Source organism: Zonotrichia leucophrys, chromosome 10, assembly GCF_028769735.1.
Source record: "Zonotrichia leucophrys gambelii isolate GWCS_2022_RI chromosome 10, RI_Zleu_2.0, whole genome shotgun sequence".
NCBI lineage: Eukaryota > Metazoa > Chordata > Aves > Passeriformes > Passerellidae > Zonotrichia > Zonotrichia leucophrys.
The window spans coordinates 3,365,757-3,382,117 of NC_088180.1; the positions used below are offsets into that span (position 1 = coordinate 3,365,757).

The following is a 16,361-nucleotide window of genomic DNA, read 5'->3' on the forward strand; positions in this document are numbered from 1 at the left end:
TATCCCAAACCCTCCAAGGGGACTGGAATGGTCCAGGAGGGTCCCATAGATGGGGACACAGGGACAGGGACACTCAGGGATGTCCCCAACCCTCAGTAATGTCCCCAGCCCTCCCTGTCCCCCCCTCATTCCCGAGCCCCCGGGCACGGCACACGCCGGGGCTCGCTGTCCCCCTGTCCCCGCCCAGGGAGAGACACGGGACAATGTCCCCAGTGTCCCCCCAGAGGTGCCACCTCACCGGTGCCACCCCGCAGGTGCCACCCTGGCGGTGCTGCTGGCCCAGAAGCGACTGCGGGAGGAGCCGGCGGGACCCGCCCGGGCCGCGGTGAGAGCGAGAGGGGACACGAGGGTGACACCGGGGACAGAGGGGACACGGCTCCGGGGGTGGCAGCGGGGACAGAGGGAACACAGCACTGGGGGTGACACCGGGGACAGAGGGCACTAGGCCCGGGGACGGTACTGGGGACAGAGGGGACACGGCACCGGGGGTGACACCGGGACAGAGGGGACACAGAAATGGCAGCGGGGACAGAGGGGACAGAGGGGACAGAGGGGACACGGCGCCAGGGTGGCAGCGGGTACAGAGGGGACATGGGGCTGGCACCGAGACAGAGGGGACAGAGGGGACACGGCACCGGGGGTGGCAGCAGGGACAGAGGGGACAGAGGGGACAGCCGGACCCGTCCTGGGGGTGGCACCGAGGACAGAGGGGACACGGGAGTGACACCGGGGACAGCCGGACCCGTCCCGGGGGTGACACCGGGGACAGAGGGGCCCGTCCCGGGGGTGGCAGCTGTGCGGGGCCGATCCCCACCCGCCTCTGCCGTGCCCGCAGCGGCTCCTGGGGCCCGGGGAGAAGCTGGAGCTGCTGGCGCGGCTGGAGCGGGAGCGGGGCCGGGCCCGGGCGCTGGAGAGGCAGGTGGGCACCGCGGGGCGGGGTGGGGCCACCCACGGGGGTTTGGGGTCACCCAGGGTGCTTTGGGGTCATTCAGAGCGTTTTGGGGTCATCCAGTCTCTTTTGGAGTCACGCAGCGCGTTTTGGGTCATCCAGTGTGGTTTGGGGTTACCCTGTGTGGTTTTGGGGTCACCCCCTTTTTGGGGTCACCCAATGTGTTTTGGGGTCACCTGGCGCGATTTGGGGTTACCCAGCGCGAGTTGAGCCCCCCAGTGTGGTTTGGGGTCCCCCAGTGCATTTTAGGTCACCTAGAGCGTTTTGGGGTCACTCAGCACGCTTTGGGGTCACCTAGAGTGGCCTGGGGCTATCCAGATTGAATTGGGGTCACGTAGCCTGTTTTGGAGTCACCTATCGTGTTTTGAAGTCACATAGCCCATTTTGGGGTCCCCCATGGTGGTTTGGGGTCCCCTGGCCTAGTTTGGAATCCCCCAGCCCATGTGGGGTCAGTCCCAGCCCATTTTGGGGTCAGTCCCAGCCCGTTTGGGGTCTGTCCAGCTGCAGGAGGCCGCCCGGAGCTGGGCCCGGGGCCAGCAGGATTTGGAGACGCGCCTGCGAGAGCACGGCCTGGGCCTGGTGAGCGGGGACAGGGGACACCGGTGACCCTACAGTGACCCACAGTGACACCAGTGACCCTACAGTGATACCGGTGACCTACAGTGTCTCCAGTGACCCCCAGTGACCCCAATGCCCCCAGTGTCCTTGTGACCATCCCAGAGCCCTCCCCTGCAAGTGTCCCCGATGTCCCCAGTGTCCCCAGTTACTCCCAGTGTCCCCAGTGACCCCTGCCCACCCCAGGGCCCTCCCCAGTTACTCCCCAATGTCCCAAATGTCCCCAGTGACCCAGTGTCCACAGTGACCCCAATGTCCCTGGTGTCCCCAATGTCGCCCATGACTCCCAGTGACCCCAATGTCCCCAGTGTCCCCAATGCCCCTAGTGTCCCCAGTGTCCCCCTGCCCACCCCTGAGCCCTCCCCTGGGAGTGACCCCCAGTGTCCCCAGTGTCCCCCAGGGTTCCCAGTGTCCCCACTGACCCCAATGTCCATGGTGTCCCCAATGTCCCCACTGACCCCAATGTCCCCAGTGTTCCCAGTGTCCCTGGTGTTCCCAGTGTCCCCAATGCCCCCAATGACCCCCAATGTCCCCACTGACCCCCAGTGTCCCAAATGTCCTCAATGTCCCCAGTGTCCCCCAATGTCCCCAATGTCCCTGGTGTCCCTTGCCCACCCCAGAGGGGGCTGATTGCCCCCATGGGTGCCCCCCTGTGCCCCCAGACCCTTCGGGCCCTTCCTGAGCCCCCCCGGGCGCTGCCCCCCTGCCCCGACCCCGCGGGCGCCTTTCCCATGGAGCAGAGGCCAGGCTGAACATTCCAGAACATTCCAGAGGCTCCAGGACATTCCAGAGGCTCGGGGGAGCTCAGTGGGACCCCCGACAGCCAGAGGGGACCCCCAAACCCCCCCAAATTCCCTTCCCCAGGGGGCTGCCCCGCTTTGTCTCCCCTGTACAGTGCAGCCTTGAGCCACGGCCGCAGCCCTGGGAGCATCCCCACTGTCCCCAAATGGGGGACATGGGGGTGTCCCCTGGTGTCCCCTGCTCAGGGCTGGCCCTCGAGGGGCCGCAGGGTCAGCTGGATGGGCCGGTCCGGGATCAGGATCAGGTCGAACTTGGTGCCGATCTCCACGGCCCGCATGGTCTCGATCTTGAAGTTCTCCAGGATCTGGGGTGGAGGGGACACGGCCGTGGGGCTGGGGGACTTGGGGACACTGGAGCAAGGCCCAGGGTGACCTTTGAGGCCACTCTGAGCCAAGCCAAACCAGCATTCCACAGGATGGACTCCACGGCCACTGCGCTGTCCCCTCTCCCACGGGGATGGACCCCATGGCCACCACATTGTCCCCTCATGTCAGGGACTCCACAGGGATGGACTTGGCATTGGGGACCCCATGGGACAAACCCTGTGGCCACCCCGCTGTCCCCTCACATCAGGGAACCTGTGTGACAGACCCTGTGGCCACAGCGCTGTCCCCTCATGTTGGGGACCCCACAGCACAGACCCTGCAGCCCCTGTGATGTCCCCTGGCATTGGGGACTCTGCAGGATGGACGCCACTGCCACCACACTGTCCCCTGACATTGGGGATCCTATGTGGACAACCCCACAGCCACCCGCTGTCCCCTCACATCGGGGACCATGTGGGACAGACTCCACAGCCACCGTGTTGTCCCCTGGCATTGAGGACCCCATGTGGACAAACCCCATGGCCACCGTGCTGTCCCCTCATGTTGGGGATCCCACAGCACAGACTCCACGGCCACTGCGCTGTCCCCTCATGTTGGGGACCCCACAGCACAGACTCCGCGGCCACTGCGCTGTCCCCTCTCCCACGGGGATGGACCCCATGGCCACCACATTGTCCCCTCATGTCAGGGACTCCACAGGGATGAACTTGGCATTGGAGACCCCATGTGGACAAACCCTGTGGCCACCCCACTGTCCCCTCACATCAGAGACCCTGTGTGACAGACCCCATGGCCACCGTGCTGTCCCCTCATGTTGGGGACCCCACAGCACAGACCCTGCAGCCCCTGTGATGTCCCCTGGCATTGGGGACTCTGCAGGATGGACCCCACTGCCACTACACTCTCCCTTGATGTCAGGGACCCCATGTGACAGACCCCGCCACGCTGTCCCCCGGCGCTGGGGACAGGGGACACTCACGTGCATGAGGAAGAGCTGCATCTCGAGCTCGGCGATGCGCCGGCCCAGGCACTGGCGGGGCCCGAAGCCGAAGCCGAGCCCCAGGAAGGGTTTGGGGCCGGCCTGCAGCCAGCGCTGCGGGAGGAAGCGCTCGGGCCGCGGGAACACGGCGGGGTCACGGCCCATGGCGTACAGCCCCACCTGCACCAGCGTCTGCGGGGCACCAGGGACAGCGTGTCACCGTGTCACTGTGTCCTTGTGTCCTCATGTCCCCATGTCTCCACATTGCTACTTCCCCATGTCCCCATGTCCTCATGTCACCACGTCCCCATGTCCCTATGTTCTCATGTCCCCATGTCCTCATGTCCTTGTATCATCATGTCCTTATGTCCTCATATCCTCATTTCCCCATGTCCTCATGTCCCTGTGTCCCCAAGTCCTCATGTCCCCGTGTCCTTATGTCCCTGTGTCTCCATGTCCTTGTGTCCTTATGTCCCCATGTTCCCATGTCCCCATGTCCTCGTGTCCTTGTATCTCCATGTCCTCATGTCCTCGTTTCCCCGTGTCTTCATGTCCTCGTGTCCTCATGTCCCTGCTCCCCTGCGTCTCTGTGTCCCCCCATGTCCCACAGGAGGCAGGGGCATCATGTCACCATGTCACTCTGTCACCACATCCCCATGTCCTCATGCCCCTGTGTCTTTATGTCCTCTTGTCCTCGTGTCCTTATGTCCTTGTGTCCTTGTGTCCTCATGTCCACATGTTCCCGTGTCCTTGTATCATCACGTCCTCATGTCCTCATGCCCTCATGTTCCCGCATCCCTGTGTCCCCATGTCCTCATTTCCCTGTGTCCCTGTGTCTCCCTGCCCCCTCTGTCTCCATGTCACCACCATCCCCATGTCCCCATCTCCCCGTGTCCTCATCTCCCCATGTCCCCATGTGCCCATGTCCCCATCACTCCTATGTTCCCATGTCCCCATGTTCCTGTGTTCCCATCTCCCCATCTCCCCATGTCCCTGTGTCCCGTGTCCCACTCTCCCCATGTCCCCCTCTCCCTCTGTCCTCCTGTCCCCATTTCCCCATGTCCCCACATCCCAACATCCCCGTGTCCCCATGTCCCAGTGTCCCCCTGTCCCCGTGTCCCGGTGTCCCCTCACCCCGGGTGGGATGCGGTAGTCCTGCAGGATGACCTCGTGCGTGGTGTACCTCTGCAGGGTCACGGCCACCGGGTGCAGCCTGCGCGACAGTGACAGTGACACCGCGGCCTTGGGGACCCTCCGGGGAGGAAGGGCTTGTCCTCCTCCCCTGAGCCCCTCCTCCTCCTCCTCCTCACCTGAGTGTCTCCTTGATGGCGGCCTTGAGCAGCCGTGTGGATTTCAGCATCTTCTCGCGGTCGCCGCCCGCCTCGCGTTTGGCTGCCAGGACCTCGGCCCGCAGCTGCTCCTGCACGCCCGGGGCCCGCGCCAGCTCCAGCATGGCCCACTGCAGGGTCATGGACGTCTGGGGGACACACACAGGGGACACAGCTGCCAGGACCTGCTCCTGCTGGCCCGCAGCTGCCAGGTGCTCTTCCCTGCCAGGACCTGCTCAGCCCTGCCAGGACCTGCTCAGTGTTGCCAGGACCTGCTCAGCCCTGCCAGGACCTGCTCCTGATGGCCCAGAGCTGCCAGGACCTGCTCAGTGCTGCCAGGACCTTCTCCCTGCCCAGCTTGGTGCTGCCCCACCCATCACCAACCAGGACCTTCTCCCTGCCTGTCCCATTACCAGCCAGGACCTTCTCCTTGCCTGTCCTAGCGCCAACCAGGACCTTCTCCCTGTCCAGTCCAGGACTTTCTCCCTGCCTGTTCCTCCCAGCACCACCCAAGACCTTCTCCCGGACCCATCCAACACCACCCACAACCTTCTTCCTGCCCCAAGCAGGACCTTCTCCCTCCCTGCCCCACCTATCACCAACCAGGACCTTCTCCCTGCCCTAGCCAGCCCCAACCAGGAATTTCTCCCTGCCCCACCCATCACCACCCATGACCTTCTCCCTGTCCAATCCAAGACCTTCTCCCTCCCTGCCCCACCCAGGACCTTCTCCCTGTCCCACCCACCACCAACAGGACCTTCCCCTTGCCTGCCCCACCCATCACCACCCATGACCTTCTCCCTGTCCAATCCAAGACCTTCTCCCTCCCTGCCCCACCCAGGACCTTCTCCCTGACCACTCATCACCAGTCAGGACTTTCTCCCTCCCTGCCCTTCCATCACCACCTGGGACTTTTTCCCTGCCCCACCCAGAACCACCCAGGACCTTCTCCCTGTCCCACCCATCACCAACCAGGACCTTCCCCTTGCCTGCCCCACCCAGGACCAGCCAGGACCTTCTCCCTGCCCAATCCAGAACCTTCTCCCTCCCTGCCCCACCCAGGACCTTCCCCCTTCTTGTCCCATCACCAACCAGGAACTTCTCCCTGCTCCATCCAGGACCTTCTCTCCGCCTGTCCCAACATCAACACCAACCCCAACCAGGACCTTTTCCCTGACCCATCCAACACCACCCACGACCTTCTCCCTCCCCCACCCAGGACCTTCTCCCTGCCTGCCCAACCGAACACCAAGGACCTTCTCCCTGTCCCATCCATCACCAACCAGGACCTTCTCCCTGTCCAGGCCTGGACCTTCTCCCTGACCCACCCAACACCACCCACGGCCTTCTCCCTGCCCAATCCAGAACCTTCTCCCTCCCTTCTCCACCCAGGACCTTCTCCCTGACCACTCTTCACCAGCCAGGACCTTCCCCCTGTTTGTCCCAACACCAACCAGGACCTTCTCCCTGCCCCAACCAAGACCTTCTCCCTGTCCAACCCAGGACATTCTCCCTGCCTGTCCCAGAACCACCCAGGACCTTCTCCCTGTCCCACCCATCACCAACCAGGACCTTCTCCCTGTCCCATCACCACCCAGGACCTTCTCCATGCCTGTCCCATCACCACCCAGGACCTCCTCCATGCCTGTCCCATCACCATCCAGGACCTTCTCCATGCCTGTCCCAGAACCACCCAGGACCTTCTCCCTGTCCCACCTACCATCAACCAGGACCTTCTCCCTGTCCCATCACCACCCAGGACCTTCTCCATGCCTGTCCCATCACCATCCAGGACATTCTCCCTGCCTGTCCCAGAACCACCCAGGACCTTCTCCCTGTCCCATCACCACCCAGGACCTTCTCCATGCCTGTCCCATCACCATCCAGGACCTTCTCCCTGTCCCTCCATCACCACCCAGGACCTTCTCCCTGTCCCACCCAGCATCAGCCAGGACCTTCTCCCTGTCCCATCACCATCCAGGACCTTCTCCACGCCTGTCCCATCACCACCCAGGACCTTCTCCATGCCTGTCCCATCACCATCCAGGACCTTCTCCCTGTCCCTCCATCACCACCCAGGACCTTCTCCCCGCCCACCCAGGCCCCTGTCCCTGTCCCTGTCCCGTCCCCAGGCCGCACCGTGTCCACGCCCCCTGCCATCATCTCGGTGACGCTGGCGCGGATGTCGTCCAGGGGCAGCTTGTCGCGCAGGATGAGGTTGCCCAGGATGCCCACGTGCTCCTGGCGGCTCTTGCGCGACAGCCGCAGGTCCCGGTACACGTTCTGGATGCACTTGTCCGCTGCGGGGACACGGGGACACCGAGGAGGGGACATCAGTGTCACCCCCCAGAGGTGTCAGCGTGGGGGAAATGGATTTGTAGGAGATTTTAATATTTATGTGTAAATTTTGAGGTAAGAAATGTTGATTTAGGAACGTTCTGGAAGAGGATGGATGATGTTGAGAGAGAAGTTGGGTTGGGAAGGAGTTTTGGAGGGTGGGTTTGTGAGAAAGGTCGGAAATTTTGGAGAAGAGGAATGATGGAAGGTGGGCTGCAGCGGGATTTATCGAGGGGGGTTTCAGATGGTTTGAGGTGTCTGTGGGGTAGGGTGGGAAAAATGGGTGAAAAAATGGTTATGGGGTGACCACAGGGGTGGCAGAGCAAGGTGTCCCCAGAGGTGACAGGGCAAGGTAATGAGGCAAGGTGTCCCTAGAGGTGACAGGGTGAGGTGGCAGGGGGACATGACAGGGTGAGGTGGCAGGGCAAGGTGACAGGGCAAGGTGTCCCCAGAGGTGGCAGGGTGAGGTGACAGGACAAGGTCACAGGGTAAGGTGTCCCCAGAGGTGACAGATTGAGGTGGCAGGGTGAGGTGACAGAGTGAGGTGTTCCCAGAAGTGACAAGGCATGGTGGCAGGGTGATGTGACAAGTCAAGGTGTCCCCAGAGGTGGAAGAGCGAGGCAGCAGGGTGAGGTGACAGGGTGTGGTGGCAGGGCAAGGTGGCAAGATGAGGTGTCCCCAGAGGTGGAAGAGGGAGGTGACAGAGCAAGGTGGCAGGGAGAGGTGGTAGGGAGAAGTGACAAGGCAAGATGTCCCCAGAGGTGGCAGGGTCAGGTGACAGGATGAGGTGGAGGGCGAGGTGACAGGGTGTGGTGACAGGGCGAGGTGTCCCCAGAGGTATCCCCAGAAGTGGCAGGGCAAGTGGACAGGATGAGGTGGAGGGCGAGGTGGCAGGGTGAGGTGTCAGGGCGAGGTGTCCCCAGAGGTGGCAGGGGTGGCGTCGGGGTGGTGGCACTGACCCTGGTAGAAGATGGCGTCCCAGGCCTGCACGTGCTGGCGCCAGGTGTGGCTGCGCAGGCGCTGCAGCAGCGCGGGCGGCAGGTACAGCATGGGCGCCGTGGTGTGGAACATGCGCGACACGGCCTCGATGAAGCGCTGGGCCTCGGGCTGCACGAAATCCTGCAGCAGCCCCAGGCGCTCCCCGTACAGCACGTGGCACACCGCTGGGGATGGGACATGTCATTGTCATTGTCATTGTCCCCATGGCCACAGGGACCTCCCCGTACAGCACGTGGCACACCGCTGGGACAGGGACAGGGACACGTCATTGGCATTGGCATTGGCATTGGCATTGTCCCCATGGCCACAGGGACCAGCCCCAGGCGCTCCCTGTACAGCACGTGGCACACCACTAGGAATGGGACAGGGACATGTCATTGTCATTGTCATTGTCATTGTCCCCATGGCCACAGAGACCTCCCCATACAGCACATGGCACACCGCTGGGACAGGGACAGGGACATGTCATTGGCATTGGCATTGTCGTTGTCATTGTCCCCATGGCCACAGGGATCTCCCTGTACAGCACGTGGCACACCGCTGGGGATGGGACATGTCATTGTCATTGTCCCCATCACCATGGCCACAGGGACCAGCCCCAGGCGCTCCCCGTACAGCACGTGGCACACCACTGGGGACAGTGACACATCATTGTCATTGTCCCCATGGCCATAGGGACCAGCCCCAGGCGCTCCCCGTAGAGCACGTGGCACACCACTGGGGACGGGGACATGTCATTGTCATTGTCTCCATGGCCACAGGGACCGTACACCACATGGCACATGGCTGGGGATGGGACAGGGACAGTGAGGGGCATGTCATTGTCATTGTCTCCATCCCCATGGCCACAGGGACCAGCCTCAGGTGCTCCCCGTACAGCACGTGGCACACACTGGGGACAGGGACAGGGACACGTTGTTGGCATTGTCATTGTCCCCATGGCCACAGGGATCTCCCTGTACAGCACGTGGCACACCGCTGGGGATGGGACATGTCATTGTCATTGTCCCCATCACCATGGCCACAGGGACCAGCCCCAGGTGCTCCCTCTACAACACGTGGCACACCACTGGGGACAGTGACACATCATTGTCATTGTCCCCATGGCCATAGGGACCAGCCCCAGGCGCTCCCTCTACAGCACGTGGTGCACCACTGGGGACAGGGACATGTCATTGTCATTGTCCCCACGGCCACAGGGACATCCCTGTACAGCACATGGCACACCACTGGGGACGGGGACAGTCAGGGACATGTCCTGTCCCTGTCACTGTCCATGTCCCTGTCCCCATGGCCTGTCCATCACAGTGTCCCATGGCCACAGGGACCAGCCCCAGGTGCTCCAAATGACTTTGAGGGACCTGTCCCTGTCCCCAAGGCCATGGAGACCTGGCCCAGGTGCACCCAGTGACCATCAGGGACACGTCCCTGTCCCCAAGGCCATGGAGACCTGGCCCAGGTGCACCCAGTGACCGTCAGGGACACGTCCCTGTCCCCAAGGCCACCTCCAGCCTTGCTGTGCCCATGGAGCCTGGCCTGGCCTCCAGTTTGTCCCTGAGGGGCCGGGATTGTCACCAGCTGGTGGCCAGGGAAGGACAAATGGCTGCTGTGCCACCAGTGTGGGGGCTCTGGGGACATCCCACCAGGACAAGGGACATCCCACATGGGGAGGGGACATCCTGCATGGGGAGGGGACACACTTCTCTGTCCTTTGGCCAATCCCTGAGGCCGGGGCTGGTGGTTTTTGGGGAGTTTTGGGGTTATTTTGGGTTGTGGGGCTTTTGGGGTTTTATATTTTTGGGTTTTGGGGGATTTGGGGTTTGTTTGGGGGGGGTTGGTTTTTTTGGGTTTTTTTTGGGAGGAGTGGGGGTTTGGGGTTTTTTTGTGGTTTTGTGGGGTTTGGGGGATTTTTAGGAGGGTCGGGGTTTTTTGGGGGGTTTGGTGTTTTTGAGAGGGTTTTGGTGTTTTGGGGGGTTTTGGGTGGTTTTGGTGTTTTGAGATATTTTTGGGAAGGGGGTTGTTTTTTTGGGGCGGTTGGAGGGGTTTTTGGAAGGTTTTGGGTTTTTTTAGGGAGGGGATTTTTTAGGGTTAGGATTTTTTGGGGTTTTTTTGTTGTTGTTTTGGGGTGGTTTTGCGTTTTGGGTTTTTTTGGGGGGCATTGGAATTTGGGTGGTTTTTTTGTTGTTTGGGTTTTTTTAGGTTTTGGGGGTTTTTTGGGGTTTTAGGTTTTTGGGGGGGCGTTCGTTTTTTGGGGTTTTTTGGGGATTTGGGGTGGTTTATTTGTTGTTTGGGGTTTTTTTTAGGTTTTGGGGGTTTTTTGGGGTTTTAGGTTTTTGGGGGGGGGCGTTGGTTTTTCGGGTTTTTTGGGGATTTGGGTTTTTTTGTGTTTTGGGAGTTTTCTAGAGTTTTTTTGAGGGGATTGGGTTTTGGGGGGAGGGTTGCGGTTTTTTTGGGGGACATTGGAATTTCTTGGGTTTTTGGGTTTTCTTTTTTTTGGGGTTATTTTTGGGTTTTTGGGTTGTTGCTGTTTTTTATTTTTGTTTTGGGGCTTTTTTGGGTTTGAGGTTTTTTTGGGGCTTTTTGGTTTTTTGGGGGGCTCTTTTGGGATTCTTTCCTTTGGAGGTTTTTGGGGGGGTTTTGTGGGCAGATTTTTGGGCTTCTTTTGGGCTCCTTTTGGGGTACTTTTTGGGGTGCCAGGCGTCACTCACACTCGAGGGCGAAGCGGAAGAGCTCCTGGCTGAAGTCGCCGCTCCAGCAGCCGCTGAGCCGCGCCTGGGCCCGCGCGCGCCGCACGAAATCCTCGCCCACGGCGCTGAGCAGGGGCACGAAGCCGGGCACGGCCGCGGGCGCCAGCGCCTCCTTGTTGAGCAGCAGCCGCTCCGAGCGCCACGCCTGGCCCGTCCTGCGGGGCACGCGGCCACTGTCACCCCCAGAGCGCCCACAATGTCCCCAATGTCCCCTCCGGCCACGCCATGCGCCCTGTGGTGGGACTGCCACGGCTGGGTCTGGATTTGGGGCCCCCCAATCGCTTGAGGAGCCCACATTTGGGGTCCCCACTGGATTTGGGGTCCCTCAATCACTTGAGGAGCCCACATTTGGGGTCCCCACTGGATTTGGTGTCCCCAAATCTCTTGAAGGGATTTGGGGTCCACACTCAATTGAAGAGCCCAGATTTGGGGTCCTCGCTGGATTTGGGGTCCCAATCATTTGAGGAGTCCAGATTTGGGGCCCCAATCACTTGAGAAGGGACAGGAGCCCAGAATTGGGATCCAGCTCACAGGAGGGGATTTGGGGTCCCCATTCACTTGAGGAGTCCAGATTTGGGGTCCTCACTCATTGCAGGGGATTTGGGGTCCACACTCACTTGAGGAGCCCAGATTTGGGATCCCCACTCACTTGGAAGGGATTTGGGATCCCCCAATCACTTGAGAAGCCCAGATTTGGGGTCCCCACTTATTTGAGAGGCCTGGAGTTGGGAGCCCCACTGGCTTGAGGTGATTTTGGGTCCCCACTCAATTGAGGAGCATCAGGAGCCCAGGTTTGGGGTCCCCACTCCCTTGAGGAGCTCGGATTTAGGGTTCCACTTGTGTGGATTTGGGATCCCTATTCACTTGAGGAGGCTGGATTTGGGGTCTCCACTCCTGGGGATTTGGGGTCCCCATTCTCTTTTTGGGGTCCCCACCTGGTTTTTGGGATCCTCACTCACTTGAGCAGCACGCCATAGGGTTTGTTTTTGGGGTGTCACTCACTTGAGCAGCACGCCGTAGGGTTTGGGGTCCCTGCTCTGTTTTTGGGATTTTTGGGGTGTCACTCACTTGAGCAGCACGCCGTAGGGTTTGTTGCGGAAGTCCCTGTAGGCCACCCAGGGGGGGACACGGAAGCGCTCGGGCAGGGCCCCCTCGGCCTGGAACAGCGTGGCCGCGTCCCCGGGGGTGACGATGTTCACGCTCTCGTAGGTGCCCAGCTTCTCCCTGGGGACACAGCGTCAGCACCCCGACCTGGGGGGCCTGGCCCTGTGACAATGTCCTGTCCTGTCCCCATGGCAGTGTCCTATCCTATGGCAATGTTCTGTCCCCATGACAATGTACTGTCCTGTCCCCCTGGCAATGTCCTGTCCCTATGGTAGTGTGTCCTGTGACAATGTCTTGCCTTGTCCCCATGGGAGTGTCCTGTCTTCATGGCAATGTCCTGTCCCTATGGCAATGTCCTGTCCCTATGGCAATGTCCTGTCCCTATGGCAATGTCCTGCCCTGTCCTGTCCCCATGCGAATGCCCTGCCCTGTCCCCATGACAATGTCCTGTCCTGTCCCCATGGCCATGTCCTGTCCTGTCCCCATAGCAATGTTCTATCCTCATGGCAGTGTCCTGTCCCCATGCCAATGTCCTGTCCCATTCTCCTGGCAATGTCCTGTCCCCCTGGCAATGTCCTGTCCCCCTTATCCCCAAATCCCACATCCACAGGGCCCTGTCCCACAGTCCCTGTCCCCTCCCTGGGCATGGGGGATGTCCCCCCCACCCACAGTCCCTGTCCCCTCTTGTCCTTCACAGTCTCTGTCCCCTCCCACCCCTCAGGCCCTGTCCCCTCCCTGGGCACAACACCTGTGGCCTCCTTCTCCAGGTTCCCTGTCCCCTCCCAGGGCACAGCATCTGTCACCAGATCCTGTCCCAAGTGTCCTGTCCTTTCCTAGGGTACAGGACCTGCCCCTTCTTGTCCCTCAGTCCCTGTCCCCTCCCCTCCTGTCCCTCACGGTGTCCCCAAGCCGGGCGAGGCTCCTCCAGCAGCTCAGCCCCGGACTGGGAACGCGGCTGGGCTGGGGACAGGGCAGGGGACACAGGAGGGGACACCGGGAGAGGACCAGGCAGGGGACGCAGGGAGGGGACAGGAGCAGGGGACAGAGGCAGGAGACAGGGACAGGGGACACGAGCAGGGGACACAGGGAGGGGACACAGGGAGGGGACACGACCAGAGGACCGGGGAGGTGACGCGGGGAGGGGACACAGGCAGGGTAGCGAGCAGGGGACAGGGGGTGGGAAAACGAGCAGGGGACACGAGCAGGGGACAAGGGAGGTGACACAGGGAGGGGACATGGGCAGGGGACAGGAGCAGGGGACCGAACAGGGGACACAGGGAGGGGACATGAGGAAAGTACACAGGGAGAGGACCGGGCAGGGCACACGGAGCGGGGACACAGGGAGGGGACACGGGACAGGACACGGGCAGGGGACAGGGGCAGAGGACCAGGCAGGGGACGCAGGGGGTGACAGGGGCAGGGTACACAGGGAGGATACATGGGGAGGGGACCCGGGAGGGGACACGAGCTGGGGACACGGGTGGGGGCAGAGGCAGGGGACATGGGAAGGGGACACAGGGAAGGGATGTAGAGAGGGGACATGGGGAGGGGACAAGGGCAGAGGACGGGGCAGGGGACACAGGGAGGGGACTCGAGGAGAGTACACACGGAGAGGACCGAGCAGGGGACACGAGGAGGGGACACGGGAGGGGACAGGGCCAGCTGACCTGTAGATGGGCCCGAAGCGGCGGAACTTGCCGGCCATGCTGAGGTGCAGGTTGCTGAGGCCGCCCTCCCGCCAGAAGCGGTACAGGTTGAGCCAGCCCGCCCTCCAATCGCCCGGCACCTGGTTAAAGGGCCGGGGGGCCGAGGGGACAGCCTTGGGGACAGCCGGGGGCACAGCCGGGGGCACAGCCGGGGGGACAGCGCTCGCAGCCCCGCCGAGCCGGCGACATCCCGCGGCTGCGGCTCGGGGACATCCCCGCAGCGCTCCGGCCGCGGTGACAGCCCGGGCGAGCATGGGGACGGTGGCCCGAGGGACGCGGTGGCCTCGCTCTTATGCCGAGCTCCCGGAGCTGCTCCCGCCCCAAAGCGGCCCCGGACAGGTGACACCCGGGGTGGCCTTGGCAGAGGGGCGGGAGGTGCCCCAAAGTGATAACGAGGCGCGGGGCAGGGCACCCCGGCCGGGACAGCCTTGGGGGCCGCCAGCCAGGGTCACCCGGCGGGGGTGGCCTTGGGGACGCGGTGCCCCTGCTGGGGGCGCCCCACGTGCCGCGAGACGGGGCGGGCCCGGCATTCCAGGGCTGCGTCCCAAACCCCAAACTCCAAATTCCAAACCTCAAACCCCAGATCCCAAACCCCAAATTACAAATCTCAAACTCCAGATCCCAAATCCCAGACCCCAAATCCCAAATCCCAGACCCCAAGCCCCAAATCTCAAACCCCAGATCCCAAATCCCAAACCCCAAATTACAAATCTCAAACTCCAGACCCCAAACCCCAGACCCCAAACCTCAAATCCCAAACTCCAAATTCAAATCCCAAATCCCAGACCCCAAACCCCAAATCCCAAACTCCAAACCCCAAACCCCAGATCCCAAACTCCAAACCGCAAACCCAAAACCCCAAACCCCAAACCTCAAACCCCAGATTCCAACCTCAAATCCCAAATTCCAAATCCCAAACCCCAAATCCCAAATCCAAATCCCAAATCCCAAACATCCCCTGTGAGCTTTTGGGAATGGCTTTGGAGTGACCTGAGCCGGAGACAAAGCTTGTCCCTTGTCCCTTGTCCCCAGGCGCTGGCGTGGGGGACAATGGGGAGGGGGACACAGGGGTCCCCTCTTTGGGGTGTCCCCGGGACAGGGATGAGCAGCGGGGACGCCGAGCGGGGCTGGCGGCGGATGCGACATCGGCGACAAACACCGGGGGGCGCGCGGGGCCCGTCAGTGCCACCGCGCGGGGACAGCGCCGGTCCCCTCCCTCGGCGGAGCGCGGAGCTGTCCCCTCCTGCCCCGTGGTCCTTGTCCCCTCCTGTCCCCTGCAGGCCTCAGGGGCTCCCTCCTCCTGTCCCATGGTCCTTGTCCCCTCCTGTCCCCTGCAGGCCTCAGGGGCTGTCCCCTGCTGTCCCTGTCCCCTGCTGTCCCAGCCCCAAACCCCACCGGCTGCAGCCCCACGCCTTGGGGACATGGTGACACAGTGCCACCCCCTCCTGTCCCCCTGAGCTGGGGGGGGGGACACAGAGGGTCTAGGAGGGACATGGAGGGACACTGGGGGACCCCGAGGGACACCAAGGGACACAGAGGGATGCTGAGCGACATGGAGGGACGCTGGGGGACACTGAGGGACATGGACAGACACTGAGGGACACAGAGGGACACAAAGGGACACTGAGGGACACTGGGGGACACAAAGGGACACAGAGGGATGCCGAGGGACATGGAGGGACACTGGGGGACACAAAGGGACACTGGGGGACATGGAGGGACACTGAGGGACAGTGTGGGACACCAAGGGACACTGAGGGACTCTGAGGGACACAGGGGGACACTGGGGGACACCGAGGGACACGCTGCATAGTGAAAGAAACTCTGGAAAAAAACCCCAAATGCTCCCGGTGTGTTTGTTGTTGTTTGGGGTTTTCTATAGGGCAGGGGGCTCCCTCCGGAGGTCCCTATAGGGTATCCATGGGGCAGGGAGGTCTCCGCTTTGCCTGTGCCGGGAAAAGGCTGGAAAAGCTGCTGGAATATCTGAGCCCGTGTGCTGGAGCATCCCGGGTGAGCTCAGGTACCAGAATAACCCCGGGGACAACGAGGTGACAGCGCGGGGACATCGCGGCTCCCTTGGGCCACAACAAATCCCGGGTTTTGGCTCGCTGGATTTCAGGAAGCAGCGGGCGGGACTGGGAGCGTGTCCCGGGATAAAAACACCCGCAGGGCTCGGCCCGAGCTGCTTTCCTCGGGGAATTCGGCAAAAAAACCTCCGCGGTTTGTCCTGGCTGCTCTCAGGGACGGGGAGGTGACACCTGCCTGTGTCACTGTCACCCGCGGGGCTCGGCCCCAGCTCTCAGCTGGGTGTTTGGGCAAGGAGAGGGATTTTGGGCAGCTAAACTGGAATTCTGGCTGCCTGCACCCGCTTCCATCCATTCCAGGGTGGAAATTCTTGAGCGTCACCTTCGTGCGCTGCTCCCGAGCCTCCTTCCGGGAATTTTGGAGTTTTGGGGTCGCAGCGGTGGAG

General features: G+C 62.1%; 1 protein-coding gene across 1 annotated transcript; it reads right to left on the reverse strand.

Annotated features, from left to right (window-relative positions):
- Positions 1 to 2,292: 2,292 nt before the first annotated feature.
- LOC135452425 (cholesterol side-chain cleavage enzyme, mitochondrial) lies at positions 2,293 to 14,193 on the reverse strand. Its single transcript, XM_064722460.1, has 9 exons — positions 13,853 to 14,193; positions 12,150 to 12,305; positions 11,043 to 11,236; positions 8,295 to 8,498; positions 7,138 to 7,298; positions 4,981 to 5,147; positions 4,805 to 4,883; positions 3,671 to 3,862; positions 2,293 to 2,669 (listed from the first exon to the last, which is right to left on the reverse strand). Exons 1-9 carry the CDS (start codon positions 14,143 to 14,145, stop codon positions 2,547 to 2,549), a joined length of 1,569 nt encoding a protein of 522 aa, XP_064578530.1. The 5' UTR covers positions 14,146 to 14,193; the 3' UTR covers positions 2,293 to 2,546.
- Between the last annotated feature and the right edge of the window lie 2,168 nt (positions 14,194 to 16,361).

What these genes read in the sequence shown, in the direction of transcription:
- LOC135452425 (XM_064722460.1), bottom strand. Translation starts at nt 14,145, where the DNA reads ATGCTCGCCCGGGCTGTCACCGCGGCCGGAGCGCTGCGGGGATGTCCC. An exon ending in CCCTACGGCGTGCTGCTCAA is followed by an intron (nt 11,237 to 12,149) that starts GTGAGTGACACC and finishes CGTGCCCCGCAG; the next exon opens with GACGGGCCAGGCGTGGCGCT. An exon ending in GGACGCCATCTTCTACCAGG is followed by an intron (nt 7,299 to 8,294) that starts GTCAGTGCCACC and finishes GTGTCCCCGCAG; the next exon opens with CGGACAAGTGCATCCAGAAC.